The sequence below is a fragment of the Trachypithecus francoisi genome, unplaced genomic scaffold, assembly GCF_009764315.1.
Source record: "Trachypithecus francoisi isolate TF-2019V2 unplaced genomic scaffold, Tfra_2.0 Lachesis_group8, whole genome shotgun sequence".
NCBI lineage: Eukaryota > Metazoa > Chordata > Mammalia > Primates > Cercopithecidae > Trachypithecus > Trachypithecus francoisi.
The window spans coordinates 50,717,645-50,736,175 of record NW_022681473.1 but is presented as its reverse complement, the minus strand read 5'-3'; the positions used below and the strand labels follow the sequence as shown (position 1 = coordinate 50,736,175).

At 43.3% G+C, this 18,531-nt stretch overlaps 1 protein-coding gene across 1 annotated transcript in view; it reads right to left on the bottom strand.

Annotated features, from left to right (window-relative positions):
- RRAS2 (RAS related 2) overlaps positions 1-18,531 on the bottom strand; it is a 147,200-nt gene that overhangs the window by 119,319 nt on the left and 9,350 nt on the right. Inside the window, exon 2 of the mRNA XM_033207684.1 lies at positions 967-1,058. Within this exon, the coding sequence (XP_033063575.1) occupies positions 967-1,017 (51 nt within the window). The 5' untranslated portion in view covers positions 1,018-1,058. The remainder of the gene's footprint in view (positions 1-966; positions 1,059-18,531) is intronic.

Genomic DNA, 18,531 nt, shown 5'->3' with positions numbered 1-18,531 from the left:
AAGGAACTAGAGCTCTCTAAGTTCTAATTCCTTACAACACTTTCAGCTCAGCCCCCTCCACAGCAATCTATTCTCCCCCCTTCATTCAACAAACCCAACAGACAATATAGGACATTGTCATGTTGTAAGCAAGTACCAGCTCCTCTCCCTCACTGGGAATGGAAGAGACAGAGGCTCTAGGCCATATGCTCACAGCATCAGCTGTGTTTCCATGACGACAAGCCCAGCACAACTAGATGTTTCAGCAGACAGGAGCTGTGACACCCTGCTCTCCACAGAATGTAGCTGACTAGCTATTGTTATTTCCTTGCACTTATCTAAGGACTAAAGCAGGCTGGATGTGGCTCTGAGGGGTGGGGAAGTTTGTGTTTGCAAGAGTAGGAAATTGAATTTGGAAATGCAGTTGGCTGTTCATTGTAGCAGTTAACTGTTTTGACTATAATAAGTTAAAAGAAGCCCAAAAACAAAACAAAAATTCCATTCTAAGTGCCACAACAGAGGAAGATACTTATTGCTATGTGAACAATAGGAGGATTTGGACCTAATGCTTCCTAAGGGAGTCATAGAAGACTTCATCTTTATAAAATCTTGGTATTTTCTCTATCTTTAAAGAGAAACATCCTATAAATGTGTTAATTAGGGTACTTTCAGCTCCAAGTAACAGGAAACCCAACTAAAGCAGCTTAAATAATTAGAACAGTGAATATCTCATGCTCCAGAAAACCTGGAGGTGAGCCATTCTGGGGCTGGCTAATTCAGTGGCTTAGGGATAGCAGCAGCACCCAAATCTTTTCTATCTTTCTGCTCTTTTGTCCTTGTTATGTCTGCAGTCTCTTTCCTCACAGTTAAGAGATGGTCAAAGCACTTCCAAGTGTTACAAGCAGATGTTTCATATCCAAAGAAGAAAGGCATTTGCTCCTGTGCATTGCTTTTTAGTAGTGAGGAAAACCTCTCCCAATTACCCACCTGCAGACTTTCTATCAGGTCCCATTGATCACAGCGAGGGCCCAGGGTCATACCTTCATAGTGGATTTAGGATCAAGCATTTGGGTTTTCTCCTGAGGGAAATGGAGAGTCATTAGAGGATTTTCAACCAGGTGATAGAGTCAGACCTTTTTAGTGGTTGTCTGTTTTGTAGAGACAATGTCTCACTACGTTGCCCAGGCTGGTCTCAAACTCCTGGGTTCAAGCAATTCTGTTACCTTGGCCTCCCAAAGTTCTGGGATATACAGGTGTGAGCCACCTCACCCAGCTTAGATTTCTGTTTTCGATAGATCACTTAGAGAGTAATACGGAAGATGGACTAGAGGGAGGGAAAGATGAGAAGCAGGAACACCTGTTAGCAAACTGCTGCAAAACCCATATGAGAAATGATGAGACCTGAACCAAAGTAATGATGATGGGAATTTGGCGTAGGAATTAGGAAAGACAGAGCTAATTGGAGATGGTAAATTTGCATTGGCAGTAGATGCAGGGATTGTCTAGAAGTCTTGCCACCAACTGAACTGAAGAACATCACAGGATCGAATTTGAAGGAGCTGATGATTAGCTCAATTGTGTAAATATTGAATTTGGAGACCATGGTGTTTCCAGGTGGAAGGACAAGATAAAGGCTGGAATTGAGAAAGGGATATGGAGCTGAGAGTTGTCTGCATGGGAGGGATTGGTTAAAGCCAAAGGAATGGATGAAGTCACCCAAAGCAAGAAGGGAAGGGTGCCAAGAACAGAACTCTGGGGGCACAGCATTTAAGGAATGGACTGTGGATGAGAATTCCATGAAAAAGGTGAACTCAGAGTAATCAGAAAGATAGAAAGAGAACCAGGAGGGGGTTGTATTACAGAAGCCAAAGGACAAAGATTTCCAAAGAGTGTTAAATACCACAGAAGGGCAAGGGAGACAGGCATTGACTTCAGCTTTAATGACTTTGATGTGAGCAGTAAAGGCAGCAGATGCAGACAACTCTTTCTAGAAGTCTGGCTGTGATGGGGAGTAGAGAGATGATATGATAACTGAGGCGGGTGAGGGAGAATTTTACAATGTAGAATGAAGCTTGGACATGTTTGCAGGCTGAAGGAAGGAGCCCAGGGCCTGGGAGATACCATAGTCCTGTCTGACCTATAGACATAGGCCAGTTTTGAAGCAAAACTCCAAAAGTTGAGTTCTCTCCTCCCTGTGGGCCACTCCAGAGGATCCCTTCGGCTGGCTCCTCAACAGGGGGTCACCAGGTGTCCCTCAGCCTCTGCTGTTATGATGACACACTCATCCAGATGCCCTTATTATTATTAGAAAACACAAGGGAATCAATCCTAGTCTCCATTTAGTACTGGCTTTCTGGAAATTATGCAAAATACTGGCTGTCTCCCAGATCACTTATTAGTGTCTTGGGGTGGTAATTTCATGGAAATGACTGTGAGGCACAGATGAGCCGTCTAGCAGACAGCCATTTACATTCCAGGGATCTGTCTTCTGTATCTTCCCTATCCCCTTTGGGGCTGGTCCCACTGTCCCCAGGTCAGGTTCTCAGGGAGCTGTACCCTCACCTTCCCTACTTCCTTCAGATTCAGAGCTTCCTTTGCCCGGCCAGTCACTCACTGTCCATCTCTTGGTGGCATAATTGTAACCAGAAGCAAAGAGTAGGGTATGCACCTTGGTGAGGTCAGGGATGTGTAACTTGAAGGAGATCCAGGAAAAGCTGTCAACACGGCACAGATCCCAACATGCAGCCCTGGGACAGGCAGCCCTTACCCACAGAGCCCTGGTAGGACACATATTGAGGTGTTTGTGTGTGTGTATATATATATGTGTGTGTGTGTGTGTGTGTGTATATATGTGTGTGTATATATATATATTTGAGACAGGGTCTCACTTTCTCTGTCAGGATGGAGTGCAGTGGCGTGATCTCAGCAAACTGCAACCTCCGCTTCCCGGGTTCAAGCAATTCTTCCACCTCAGCCTCCAGAGTAGCTGGGACAACAGGTGCTCGCCACCATGCCCAGCTAACTTTTGTATTTTTTTGGTAGAGACGGGGGTTCACGATGTTGATGTTGGCCAGGCTGGTCTCAAACTCCTGACCTCAAGTGATCCACCTGCCTTAGCCTCCCAAAGTGCTGGGATTACAGGCGTGAACCACCACACTGGCCACGGTATATGTTTTCCCTTTTTTTCTTTTTTGAGACGGAGTCTTGCTCTTTCGCCAAGGCACAATCTCAGCTCACTGCAACCTCCACCTCCCAGGTTCAAGCAATTCTTCTTCCTCAGCCTCCCACGTAGCTGGGATTACAGGTGTGCGCCACTGCACCTGGCAAATTTTTGTATTTTTAGTAGAGACAGGGTTTCACCAATATTGGCCAGGCTGGTCTCAAACTCCTGACCTTGTGATCCACCCACCTCAGCCTCCCAAAGTGCTGAGATTACAGGCATGAGCCACCGTGCCCAGCTGCAGTATGTTTTCTAAGGGAAACCTGTACAGAAACTACCTGCCTCACCCCCAAAGTTTACTCCCAGAAGCCATGTTTCTGCTACATCTTCCTATTCCTCATCCCCATCTTGGGCTATGAGGTCCAGGGTAGACATTCTGTGGCTTCAATCACTTAGCATAATGGTTTAAGATTCATTCATGTTGTAGTATGTGTTCATACTTCATTCCTCTTGATTGACAAATAACATTCCTATGTATGGATGTGCCATATGAGTTCATGGACATTTGGATTGTTTCAATATTTTGGCTTTTGTGAATAATGTTGCTATGAATATTTGTGTAAAAGGTTTTGTGTGAATGTATGTTTTCATTTTTGGGGAGATGGAATTGCTAGGTTATATAAGTATGCATATTGTGTAATTGTTTAAACATGACGTTTAATTGTTAACTGCCAGACTGTTTCCCAAAGCAGCAGCACCAGTTCACATTCCCACCAGCAGTGTATGGGAGTTTCTCTACATCCTTCTCAACACTTATTGTTTGTCTTTTTCATTAGAACCATACTGGGGGGTATGAAGTGAAATCTCATTGTGGTTTTGATTTCCATTTTTCTAATGGCTAATAATGTTGAGCATTTGTTTGTGTGTTTACTGGCCATTTGCATATCTTCACTGGGGAAATGTCTATTTGTATCCTTAGCTCATTTTTAAATTAGGTTGTCTTTTAATTACTGATTTCTAAGAGTTCTTTGTATATTTTGGGTACAAGTCCCTTATCAGATATATGATTTGCAAAACTTCTCATTCTGTGGGTTGTCTTTTCACGTCCCTGATGATAGCCTTTGAAGCACAAAAGTTTTAAGTTTAGATAAAATCCAGTCTATTTTTTCTTTCACTCATGCTTTTTTTTTTTTTTTTTGACACAGGCTCTCACTCTGTCATCCAGGCTAGAGTGCAGTGGTGTCATCTCAGCTCACTGCAACCTCCACCTCCCGGGTTCAAGCAATTCCTGTGCCTCAGCCTCCTGAATAACTGGGACTACAGGTGTGCGACACCACACCCAGCTAATTTTTGTATTTTTAGTAGAGACGGGGTTTCACCATGTTGGCCAGACTGGCCTCATGGTGATCTGCCTGCCTCTGTCTCCCAAAGCACTGGGGTTACGGGCGTAAGCCACTGCACCGAGCCTCATACTTTTTTTGTATCCAAGGAGGCTTTGTCTAACCCAAAGTTGTTTTTTGTTTGTTTTTGTTTTTGTTTTGTTTTGTTTGAGATGGAGTCTTGCTCTGTCGCTTAGGCTGGAGCACAGTGGTGTGATCTTGGCTCACTGCAAATTCCGCCTCCCAGGTTCAAGAAATTCTCCTGCCTCATCCTCCCAAGTAGCTGGGATTACAGGCGCGTGCCATCATAACCGGCTAATTTTTGTATTTTTAGTAGAGACGGGGTTTCATCGTGTTGGCAGGCTGGTCTGGAACTCCTGGCCTCAAGTGATCCACCTGCCTCGGCCTCCCAAGGTGCTGAGATTACAGGTGTGACCCACTGTGCCTGGCCCTAACCCAAAGTCTTGAAGCTTTACACCTGTGTTCTTTTCCAAGCGCTTTTTAGTTGCAACTCTTACACTTCATTGATGATCCGTTTGGAGTTAAAACTTAAATTCAGTATAAATCTGACCCTCATCACATACACACTACTCCTCATCCCAGGTTTAGGTTTCACCCTGATTGCTTAGAGCAGAAGTAGAGGAATAAAATGTAGCAGTAAGTCATCCCCTGTCCTTAATAGGGGGAAGGCTTCTCCCTCACCATTATGTTTCCTTTCAAATAAGAGAGCTCAATTATCGTGACACTTTCCATTAACTTACCCTGTCCACAAGTGGAGTGACTTACTTGATTCATAAAAGTGAGAGTAAGCTGGGCATGGTTGATTCAGTGCCTTCTTTTAAATTTCTTTTCTAGCCAAGCATAGTGGCTTATACCTGTAATCTCAGCACTTTGGGAAGCTGAGGTGGGTAGATCACTTGAGGCCAGGAATTTGAGACCAGCCTGGCCAACACAGTGAAACCCCATCTCTACTAAAAATACAAAGAATTAGCTGGGTGTGGTGGCATGCGCCTGTAATCCCAGCTACTGGGGAGGCTGAGGCACGAGAATTGCTTGAACCTGGGAGGTGGAGGCTACAGTAAGCAGAGACTGTGCCACTGCACTCCAGACTGGGCAACAGAGTGAGACTCTGCCTCAAAAAATTATAATAATAATAAATAAATTTCTTTTCTTTTGTATTCTTAGGCTAGAGCCTGCCTGCAGGGAGAAGGAGTTCTCTTCTGCTCCTTGTTTTAAGTCTCATCTGGGCAGGGTCCCATGTCTGGAGGCTGCTGGGGACCATGCTACTTCCACTGGATGGTGAGTGCCTAATTCAGGGATTCATTAGCTCACTTATTTGGCTCCTCTCTAAACTATATGCCTCAATTTGGCCTTTATTACCAAAAAGGTGAGTTTTTGTCACCATCTATCTGGTTTTGTCACCATCTCTATCTGGTTTCTCAATTTGTTTAGAACTCAGGCAGATGAGAACAGCACTCTGAGTGGGCCACATCAGAGACTCTAACACCTTCTTTCCTGACTTAAAAGGAAAGGAACTATTCCTAGTTCCTCTAGTATATGGAGGTGGGGAAGAAGGAAAGGGCCATTTCCCTCAAATTTTCTTCTCTCTTGCTCAGTTAGACCCTGGAGATAGTTCAGTAATCTATTGCCTAAGCAGATATCCACATGGGAAATAGAATTGCAGTCTCATCTTCTTGCAGGCAACTCTAATCCCTACAAATGCTTCCTTTGGGGCCCAGTGTGGTGGCTCACACCTGTAATCCATGTGGTTTGGGAGGCTGAGACGGGAGAATCACTTGAGGCCAGGAATTCAACACCATCCTGGGCCAACATAGTGAGACCCTGTCTCCACAAAATAAATACATACATACATACATACAATCAGCCAAGCATTGCGGCGTATGCCTATAGTCCTAGCCACTTGAGAGACTGAGGTGGGAGCATTGCCAGAGCCCAGGAGTTTGAGGTTACTATGATCACACCACTGCGCTTCAGCCTGGACAACAGAGAGAGATCCTGTCCCTTAAAAAGTAAAAAAAATAAGTCTGGGCGCAGTGGCTCACGCCTGTAATCCCAGCACTTTGGGAGGCCAAGGTGGGTGGATCATGAGGTCAGGAGTTTGAGACCAGCCTGACCAACATGGTAAAACCCTGTCTCTACTAAAAATACAAAAAATTAGCTGGGCATGGTGACACACACCTGTAATCCCAAATACTCAGGAGGCTGAGGCAGGAGAATCACTTGAACCCAGGAGGTGGAGGTTACAGTGAGCTGAGGTCGCACCACTACACTCCAGCCTGGACGACAGAGCACGACTCCATCTCAAAAAATTAAATAAATAAATAATAATACTAGTAATAGCAATTCCTTTGGAGCCCCTCCCTCCTTTCCTCATACAAGGCTTCAGTTAGAGAAGAAAACACCCACTTACCATGAACAAACGCTGCAGTCTCCACAAGTCCCACTACCCTCAAGAAGTCTCCCCTGCCTTCCCTTTTCTATATCTTAATATAATTCAGAAGGTAGGGGGTGATGGTGGAGGGGTGGTGGTTGATAGGAGCAGAACCAATTGTGCATCCTGTTTGTAAGCCCAGGGGAAGATTAAAGGGCGAAGGGTTCTACACTTCAAATGTAAGCTGTTCTCTTTAGAAGGTGAGATATTTTGTTTTTGTTTTTGTTTTTTTGTTTTCTGTGGCCATGGGCTTTAGTGTCAATCGTAGGGCAACAGGAAAAGAGCCACCAACATCCTGTTCAAAAGTAACCCCCCATGCTGGGTGCGGTGGCTCATGCCTGTAATCCTAGTACTTTGGGAGGCTGAGGCGGGTGGGTCGCTTGAATCCAGGAGTTCGAGACCAGCTTGGCCAACATGGCAAAACCTCATCTCTACTAAAAATACAAAAATTGGCTGGGCGTGGTAGTGCGTGCCTGTTGTCCTAGCTACTCAGGGTGGTGAGGCAAGAGGATCGCTTGAGCCCAGGAGGTTAAGGCTGTGGTGAACCCCGATTGTTCCACTGCACTCTAGCCTGGGTGACAGAGTGAGAACCTGTCTCAAAAAAAAGAAAAAAAAAAAACAGTTACCCCTACTTTTGACCAAAAATGTAAAAATATTATAAATATAGATGTAATAGAGGAATTGCAAAGCCCCCATAACCCCGCTTCCCTGGATAAAAGGGAACAGTGTTAGCAGTTGGATATATATTCCTCCAGACTTTTTTTTTCAATGCATGTATTAACTTTAAGAAAAGGATGAGTTCATAATGTATATGCAATTTTGTAACTTCCTTTTTTCAATAAAAAATATCCTAGGCATCCATAAGATTTCTTGCTATCAGAGAATGGAGAGAAAACTATGGAAAGGAAGATAACTAGGATGAACCTTCTGGAGTTGGATTACAAACTGAATATTGGTGGAAACATTTTCTTCAATATATATAGATAGATTTAGAAAGAAATATACATATATGCACTTGAATCTCTCAAGTCACCTGCTTGGCCCTCTTCCAAGTGTACTAAATAAAAAGAAATGTACATATAAATGTCTATATGTGAGAGTATATACACATAACACACACACTCCACATGGATATACATAGATATATTTCCTAGCTTTGCCCATTCTTAGAGTCCAGAAACAGTGATATCCCAAACACAATGAACACACCTAGCACTCAGTTCTTGATTTTTAAAAACCATCCTTCAGCCAGGTGCTGTAATCCCAGCATTTTGGGAGTCTGAGGTGCATGGATCACTTGAGCCCAGGAGTTCAAGACCAGCCTGGGTAACATGGTGAAACCCTGTCTCTTAAAAAAAAAAAAAAAAAAAATATATATATATATATATACACACACACACACACACACACAAACACACAATATGTGTATATATACACAATATATATATACACACACATATATATATTGTGTGTGTATATATGTATATATACACACACACAAAAATCTAGCTGGGCTTGGTGGCTCGTGCCTGTAGTCCCAGCTACATGAAAGGCTGAGGTGGGAGAATCACTTGAGCCCAGGAGGCAGGCAGAGGTTGCAGTGAGCCAAGATAACACCACTGCACTCTAGCCTGGGTTGACAGAGCTACACCCCATCTCAATAAATAAATAAATAAATAAAAATATAAATAAATAATAAAAACATCCTTCACTAAAAGGAACCAGGGCTTCTTAGAGAAATGGCTTCCAGGGCTGAATCACAGACAGTGCAAGACAAGTCTAGTTTAACATCTTTCTGTGACAGAATGTAAAGAAATGCCAAAAAGTTGATGGGGACATGTCAAAAGGACATAGAAGCCAGTTTGCAGAGATGTTCACTGGCCAAATCCAGAATGATTTGCATATCAAAATTCATAATGATAATAATGGATTATAATCCACTTGTGATGATTAATGTTATGTGTCAACTTGACTGGGCTACAGCATCCCCAGATGTTTGGTTAACATTATTCTGGGTGTGCCTATGAGGGTGTTTCTGGATAAGATTAACTTTTGAATTGGTAGGCTGAGTAAAACAAATTGCCTTTCCCAGTGTGGGTGGACCTCATCCAATCTGGTGAAGATCTGAACAGAACAAAAAGCTCAGTAAGAGAGAATTCACTGTCTGTCTGGCCGTCTTTGAGTTGGGACATCAGTCTCCTATCGCTTTCAGACTCAGACTCAGGCTAGAACTTACACCTCCAGCTTTCCTGGCTTTTCAACTTGCCAACTGCATATCTTGGAACTTCTCAGCCTCCAAAACTATGTGAGAAAAATTTTCATAATAAATCATATATGGGCCAGGTGCAGTGGCTCACGCCTGTAATCCCAGCACTTTGGGAGGCCAAGGTGGGCAGATCATCTGAGGTCAAGAGTTGAAGACCAGCCTGGCTAACATGGTGAAGCCCTGTTTCTACTAAAAATACAAAAAAATTAGCCGGGCATGGTGGCACACGCCTGTAATCCCTGCTAGTCAGGAGGCTGAGAGAGGAGAATCGCTTCAACCCGGGAGGTGGAGGTTGCAGTGAGCCTAGATGGCACCATTGCATTCCAGCTTGGGCAACAAGAAGCGAAACTCCATCTCAAAAAAATAAAGTAAATCATATATGACCAGATGTGGTGGCTCATGCCTGTAATCCCAGAACTTTGGGAGGCCAAGGCAGGCAGATCACTTGAGGTCAGGAGTTCAAGACCAGCCTGGCCAACATGGTAAAACCCCATCTCTACTAAAAATTCAAAACTTAGCCGGGCGTGGTGGAAGGCACCTGTAATCCCAGCTACTCAGGAGGCTGAGGCACGAGAATCGCTTTAACTGGGAGGTGGAGGTTGCAGTGAGCCAAGACTGTGCCACTGCACTCTAGCCTGGGCGACATAGTGAGGCTCCATCTCAAAAAAAAAAAAAAATAGCCAGGCATGGTGGTGAGCACCTGTGGTCCCAGATATTCAGAAGGCTGAGGTGGGAGGATCACTTGAGCCCAGGAAGTGGAGGTTGCAGTGAGTGGAGACAGCACCACTGTACTCCAGCCTGGGCAACAGAGTAGACCCTGTCTCAAAAAATAAAATAAAAACAAAGCATATATATTATGATTATTTTACATATATAGGTTTGCTATTTTCATATGTTATACATTTTAATATGTTATATACGTTATAATTTTTTTTACATATATGTGTGTGTATATATGATATATATGTCTTATTGGTTCTGCTTCTCTGGAGAATCCAGACATACACCACTGAATAAAATAGGACCATGAGCACATACTGATGTAAATAGATAGATAAGTTAAAGTTTGATAAAGAACAGTATATCTGCATAGTTTCAAAACATCTACCCACATTTCTTCTAATTAGGGAGAGCAAAAAAAAAAAAAAAAACAACAAATTCTGCCCACAAAATGCTTATTACAAAGGGAAAGAGAATATGTTTTCAGTGAAGAAAGCTGGAAGACACTACCTTCGTCAAATGATCAAAGTGAACATCATCAGTAATGGGACAAACGGAAACAATAGACCCGCTGGTAAGATGCAATGAGAGCATAATATTATTCCTGTGATGTGTAACCTGAATCTAATCATTGAGAAAACATCAGCCATACCTAAATTGAGGGACACTCTACAAAATAACTAGAACCGTAATCTTCAAATACGTTAAGGTTATGAATGTCAAGAAAAGACTGAAGTACTGTGTCTGATTCAAAAAGAGAATAAAGAGGCATGACAACCAAATGCAACATGTAATGCTGAACTGGCTCCTTTGCTGAAAAAGACCTCCTTGGGATAACTGGTAAAATTTTCATGGGGTCTGAAGATTGGATGGTTGTAATGTGTTAATATCAATTTCCTGATTTTGATGGCTGTATTGTGGCTATATAGGCGAATGTCCTTGTGTTTAGGAAATATACACTGAAGTACTCAGTGGTGATGGGTTATCATGTCAGTGACTTACTCTCAAATAAGGTGAAGAAAATTCTTTGTACTAATCTTGCAACTTTTCCATGGATTTGAGACTGTTTTGAAAAATTAATGTTCTAGAGGAAGAGAAGAGTATGGCACTGGAAGGCTGATTGCAATCGTGTATGGGCAGGACTTGTTGCCCAGAGGGCTTCTTTGTACCTTGCTAGGGCAGAGGGTCGGCTTTTCCCCTGGACACCTCACTCTTGCTTTCCAAGGCATCTGGTGCCTCTAATTCCTGAATCTTTCTAGGGTACTGCAGGGACACTGACTTGCTTCTTGTCAGTGTCTCCTTCGCAAGTACCCTCTGCCCTCGTTTGGTTTTCCTTGAAAGTCAAGTCTGAGATAAGAACTTGGTTGGAGGTAGTTTATTTGAGAGATGATCCCAGGAAGCAAGTGTGAAGAAGCAGAGAAAAGCTGATCAAAGGAAGAAGGAAAAGCCAATAGAAGAGTACATTATTAAGGTCATCTTTGAGGCAGTTAGGGGCTGGGAAAGGTAGAGTGTGCCTCTCCAAACTGTCTGCCCAAGGCACTGGACATTGAAGTACGCATCCTTTCTCTCTGTGGGCCCCCCTTTGGTTGAGGACTGTCCCCCACTGGCATTAATTTGGGGAGTCCCACTCCCCAAGTGCCTTTTCTCTTGCACATGAGCCAAGCAGCTTTCATAATATCGAAGAAGCTCCAGGGCAAAAAGAAAAAAATTGGGTTTCATGTATGAGGCACAATGCTATCAGCACAGGTGAGTTTGAGCTGTGGCTGAAGTCACAGGCAGGCTGAGAAGATATGAATGAGGTAGCAGCTTTGCCTTCCTCCAATTTCTTAAGACAATTTCTCCACCTGCTTTCTCTATTTCAGATTTCTCCCTCTGTCGCCAAGGATGAAGTTTGTGTTTTTGTTTACTAGTCTCTTTGTTGGCAATGGGCTGATGTCTGAGTAAAGTACAGGGAAAGGACTTTGATTTTGCTATCTTGTCATCAGAAGTCAACCAGTTGATAACTAATATAACACTTGATTTTAATGTATCCAATATGTGATTACACTACTGTGAGTGATTCCCAAACCCTGTCCCCAGCTCTTCTAGTTGTCTCATTTCTCAGGATTTCTTTGGCATTGCTGGTTAATGAAGTGAGATTTGCTCATCCTAGGCAAACCACAGGTTGGACTCCTCCCATCCAAGAGGGAATGCAATTCATGCTCCACAATTTTCACAGAAGCTTATCAGCTTTAGTATCTATTGGTCTTATACATGTTTTTCTCTTTCTCTCTTTCCCTCTTTCTAGCACCTATTGGTCTTAGAGTTGTTTTTTTTCTCTCTCTCTCTTTTTCAGATGGGGTCTCACTATCTTGGCCAGACTGGTGTTGAACTCCTGGCCTCAAGTGATTGTCCCACCTTGGCCTCTCAAAGAGCTGGGATTACAAATGTGGGCCACTTCACCTGGCTCTTGTCTTACAGTTAAAGCCTATCTGTGGTCACCAAATCGATGCCAGAAGCCCTTGTCAAGAAGCAAAACTAAGACTTAAAGTGTAAACTACCTTCTTATAAGAAGCACAGTTGGAATTTAAAAGTCCAATTAGAAAGACACTGAGAAGGGAACATGCCACTCTCAGACAAGATCAGATCCTCTCTTACGCACTGTATTCTTTTAGCACTTTATACTATTATGATTAAATAATTCATTGTGAAATCAATTGTTTAATGTCTAGCCCTCCTCCACTACAAGGTAAGTTCCATGCGAGTAGATATGTGTTATTTAAAATACTTTCTGGCCGGGCATGGTGGCTCACACCTATAATCTCAGCACTCTGGGAGGCCTAGGCGGGTGCATCATCTGAACTCAGGAGTTCGAGACCAGCCTGGGCAATATGGTGAAACCCCGTCTCTACCAAAAATACAAAAAATTATCCAGGCATGGCAGCATGTGCTTGTAGTCCCAGCTACTTGGGAGGCTGAGGTAGGAGGATCACTTGAGCCTAGAAGGTGGAGGTTGCAGTGAACCAAGATTGTGCCACTGCACTCCAGCCTGGATGACAGAGTGAGACCCTGTCTTTAAAAATAAATAAATAACTAAAATTCATGCAGTGTATGTTTTCAGATACAAGTGACAGAACCTCCAACCGAAATTTGCTTTAAAATTAGAAAATACGTTATTGTACATAAGAAATTTAGAGGTAGGGTAGTTCCCAGGTTGGTTGATTCAGCAGCTCAACAATGTCATCAAGAATATGATGTCATCAAGAATATGTCATCAAGAATATGTCATCAAGAATATGGGTTCAGGTTGGGCATGGTGGCTTACACCCATTATCCCAGTGCTTTGGGAGGTCAAGGCGGGCAAATCACCTGAGGTCGGGAGTTTGAGACCAGCCTGATTAACATGGAGAAACCCCATCTCTACTAAAAATACAAAATTAGACAGGCATGGTGGCTGGTAATCCCAGCTACTCAGGAGACTGAGACAGGAGAATCACTTGAACCTGGGAGGCAGAGGTTGCGATGAGCCAAGATTGTGCCATAGAAATCCAGCCTGGGCAACAAGAGCAAAACTCCATATCAAAAAAAAAAGAAAAGAAAAATAAAAAAAGAATAGGAGTTCCAATGAGAACACATGGACACAGGGAGGGGAACACCACATACTGGGGCCTGTCAGGGAGTAGGGGACAAGAGGAGGGAGAGCATTAAGACAAATACCTAATGCATGGGGGGATTAAAACCTAAATGACAGGTTGATGGGTGCAGCAAACCACCATGGCACATGTATACCTATGTAACAAACCTGCACATTCCGGGCATGTATCCCAGAACTTAAAATAAAATAAAATAAAATAAAACGAAAAATACGGGTTCTTTCCACCTCCCTACATGCCATCTTTGGTGTTGCCTTCACCCTCAAGCTGCAAGATGGCTGTAAGAGTTCCAATCATCATATAAAATCAAGGCATAAACTCTGGAGGAAGAAGAGAGAACATCTCTCCTGGCTCTTTTTTTGAAACAAAGAAACTCTTCTTGTAATCCTCTTACATAGTTCTCAACATGCATTGGTCAGAATCGAGTCATATGCATATTCCTAGGCTAATCTGGGCAAGGGGATAAGATTGCCTTTAGACCAATCAGTCAGGCCTAGCTCTTGGAACTGGCCTGGAGTCTTCTTCCCTTGATACTCATGGCTGCATGAGAGACAAATGGATAGCTGAACAAAATCAAGATTCTGTTAAAATGGAAGCTGGAGGCAACACTGAGTGTCCACTAACTCTCCACATAGCACATGGCTATTCAAATCTGCTAGCCCAGGCTGGACGACAATCTCTATGAAAGCCACTGGCTGTCCTCACTACCCTCCATTCCGATGTGGACACCTCCCCAAAACATTTCCCCTCTTTCTTTCTTGTTACCCAGCTCCCCATCGAGTTCTGGAATTAGCTAACCCCAGGCACAGCTGTGTTTTACCTTGAGGTTTTTGCTACATTACCACAGAAGACGCTGTTTATGCTCTTGTTCAATATCCTTTATATAAGAATGTGTGATGAATATCTCTTTCAATTACACATTTGTATCTATAGACAAATACCCTCTCACCAAACGAGGACAATTACACAATCCATAATCATTCTTTCCTGCAACAGTGAACTTAGAGCTATCTACAGTGCTCAATAGCTGTCATGATCTCATCCCAGGCTCTTGGTACCATTACGTTTCTCCTTCCTCTAATATTGTGTCTAATATCTGGTTGTTGTTTTTTCTTCATGTAATAAGTTGATGTTGGGAAAGACTGGACCCCAGGATTTTGGGCTGTTAATGGGGAGAGACCAACAATACAAGAAACTAGACTTAGTTTGGCACAGTTCCCCCATGGGCCAGAAACTGACTTCCCAGATTACATATCTTAATTTGAGTTTAATTTGATATCTAAAAGCTGACTGACCAGACATTGAAAGGTATTTATATCAGATTATTGGAATTGTCTTTTGAGGACCGTAAGGCCAAAATATACTCTGGCGGTCTTTTAGGAAATGCGTTCTCGAGGGAATGGTTAGTACCATCATTAATCATCCTGGCTAGAGTTCAATCCTGTGGCTGGAAATGAGGTCTGGGGAGCAAACCCATAGAATGGGGTAAGGTGAAACTTCCTCCTTTCTCTGATGCCTAGGGCCAGTTTGGCCTGGACTCTAAGGTCAGAATATTCCTGGAGAACTCCTGGTGGTCATAAATATTGTCTCCTGCTGTCATGAGGCCAGGCCTGGAACACAGCAGGAAGATGGATAGTGGGGGTCCCAAGGAAGGATCTGAGTTTTTGCAGTCACTGGAAATTCTCATCTTTTGTTAATTTGCCTTTCCTTTCTCTTGAATCATCAGTCGCTTCCCTTGAAATATTATGGGCTGGTCTCTGCTGGGATATGTAAAATTGAAGGGAAGGTCTTGTCTCACACATCGGCCATAGAAACCAAGTTCTGCCTACTTGAACCCCAAACGGTGTCAGCAGTAGTTGTTAGCAGAGGATAGCTGGGTCTGTGGAGTAGAGACCTCAGGGGTCACTGTGGCAGAGGCAGCAGTGTCCATACATGGTGAGGAGGCCAGATAGAAAGTATAGGAAGGATTCTCCCTCCCTTCTTCCTTTATTTTTTTCCTTCCTTCCCTTCTCTTCCTTCCTCTCCTTCCTTGTTCTCTTTCTTCTCTCCCATCATTTCCTTTCCTCCTCCTCCTCCTCCTCCTCCTCCTCCTCTTTTTTTGACAGTCTCTTGCTCTGTCACCCAGGCTGGAGTGCAGTGGCTTGGTCTCAACTCACTGCAACTTCCACCTCCCAGGTTGGAGCGATTCTCCTGCCTCAGCCTCCAGAGTAGCTGGGATTACAGGCATCTGCCACCATGCCCAGCTAACTTTTGTATTTTTAGTAGAGACAGAGTTTTGCCATGTTGGCCAGGCTGGTCTCAAACTCCTGACCTTAGGTCATCTGCCTTGACCTCCCAAAGTGCTGGGATTACAGGCGTGAGCTACTGCACCCAGGCCATCTTTTTTTTTTTGTTTTTAAGAGACTGGATCCTACTCTGTCAAATAGGCTGAGTGCAGTGGCACAATCATAGCTCACTGTAACCATGAACTCCTGGGCTCAAGTGATCCCCCTGCCTCTGCCTCCCAAGTAGCTGGGACTACAGGCACATGCCACTACATCGACTAATTTTTTTTTTTTTTTTTTTAGAGATGGGATCTTGCTATGTTGCCCAGGCTCATCTCAAACTCCAGGCGTCAAAGGATCCTCCTGCCTCGGCCTCCCAAAGCTCTGGAATATTACGGGGCTGAGCCACCACACCTGGCCCTTCTTTTTATTTAATTTAAATTTCTTTTTTTTTTTTGGATACAGCATTTCTCTCTTGTTGCCCAGGCTGGAGTGCAACAGCGTGATCTCAGCTCACTGCAACCTCCACCTCACAGGTTCAAGCGATTTTCCTGCCCCAGCCTCCCAAGTAGCACGGATTCCAGGCACCCGCCACCATGCCTGGCTAATTTTGTATTTTTAGTAGAGATGGCATTGGGGCTTCACCATGCTGATCAGGCTGGTCTCAAACTCCTGACCTCAGGCTATTCACCCGCCTTGGCCTCCCAAAGTACTGAGATTACAGGTGTGAGCCACCTTGCCCTGCCCTCTTCTTTTTAAATGGGTAACATATTCACATGGTCCTAAATGAAAAAGTACAAAAAGCATATACCCCAGACATCCAGTCACCCAGTCCCTTCCCCTTCTCACCCCTGTTACTAGTTTCCTTTGAATTCTTCCAGGGAAACTTATGAATATACAAACAAGTATATATATTTATATTTATATATGTTTATTTTAAAGATATATTTATATAAATATATTTTTAATTTTAAAGATATATTCATCAAAATATATTTATATTTATTCATGTGCTACATAACATTTCAGCCAATGATGGACTACATATAGGATGGTGGTCCCGTATTTTAAGAAAAATTTCTGTCTAGTGATTTTGTAGCCATCTTAACGTCATAGCGCAAAGCACCACTCACATGTTTGTGGTGATGCTGATGTAAACAACCTACTGTGCTGCCAGTTGTATAAAAAGTATAGCACATACAATTATGTACAGTATATAATATTTAATAATGATAATAAATGACTAGGGGACTGGTTTATGTGTTGACTATACTACACTTTTTGTGTGTGTGTGTGTGAGGCATCTCACTCTGTCGCCCAGGCTGGAGTGCAGTGGCATGATCTTGGCTCACTTGCAACCTCTGCCTCCTGGATTCAAGTGGTTCTCCTGCCTCAGCCTCCTGAGTAGCTGGGATTACACGCGTGTGCTACCATGCCTGGCTAATTTTTGTATTTTCGGTAGAGACAGGGTTTCACCATGTTGGCAGGGTGGTCTCGAACTCCTGACCTCAAGTGATCTGCCTGCCTCGGCCTCCCAAAGTGCTAGGATTACAGGTGTAAGCCACTGTGCCCAGCCGACTATACTATACTTTTTAATTGTTATTTTAGTGTGTACGCCTACTTTAAAAAAAAAAAAAAAAAATGTCAGGCACAGTGGCTCGAGACCATCCTGGCTAACATGATGAAACCCCGTCTCTACCAAAAACAGAAAAATTAGCTGGGTGTGGTGGCAGGCGCCTGTAATCCCAGCTACTTGGGAGGCTGAGGCAGGAGAATTGCTTGAACCTGGGAGGCAGAATTTGCAGTGAGCCGAGATCGCACCAATGCATTCCAGCCTGGGCAACGGAGTGAGACTGCATCTCAAAAAAAATAAAATAAAAAAGGTAAACTGTAAATTAGCCTTAGGCAGATCCTTCAGGAGATATTTCAGAAGAAGGCATTGGTATCATAAGATGACAGCCCCATTCACGTTATTGACCCTGAAGACCTTCCAGTGGGTCAAGATGTGGAGGTGATATTGATGATGCTGACCCTGTGTAGGCCTAGGCAAATGTGTGTGTTTGTGCCTTAGTTTTATTTTTTGAAAAAATCTAAAAAATAAAAAGTAAAACAAACTCCCATGACACAAGTTCACCTATGTAACAAACCCTAACATGTACCTCTGATCTCAAAATAAAAATTAAGCAAAAAGCTTACAAAATAAAGATATAAAGAAAGAAAAATTTTTTCTATTTAAAAACTCTTCATTTTAAAATTTTATTTATTTATTTATTTTAGAAGGGTCTCATCCTGTCACTCAGACTGGAGTGCAGTGGCACAATTATAGCTCACTGCTGCCTCAAACTCCTGGACTCAAGTGATCCTTCTACCTTGGCCTCCCAAGTAGCTAGGACTACAGGCACACACCACCACACCTGGCTAATTTTAAATTTTTGGTAGAGATAGGGTCTCACTGTGTTGTCCAGGCTGGTCTCAAACTCCTGGCCTCAAGTGATTCTCCCTCCTTGGCCTCCCAAGTAGCTGGGACTATAGGCATATACCACCATGCTGTGCTGCATTTATAAATTTAGTGCAGCCTAAGTGTACAGTGTTTATAAAGTCTACAGTAGTGTACAGTAATGTCCTAGGCCTTCATATTCCCTCACCACTCACTCACTGAGCAATTTCACTCACCCAGAG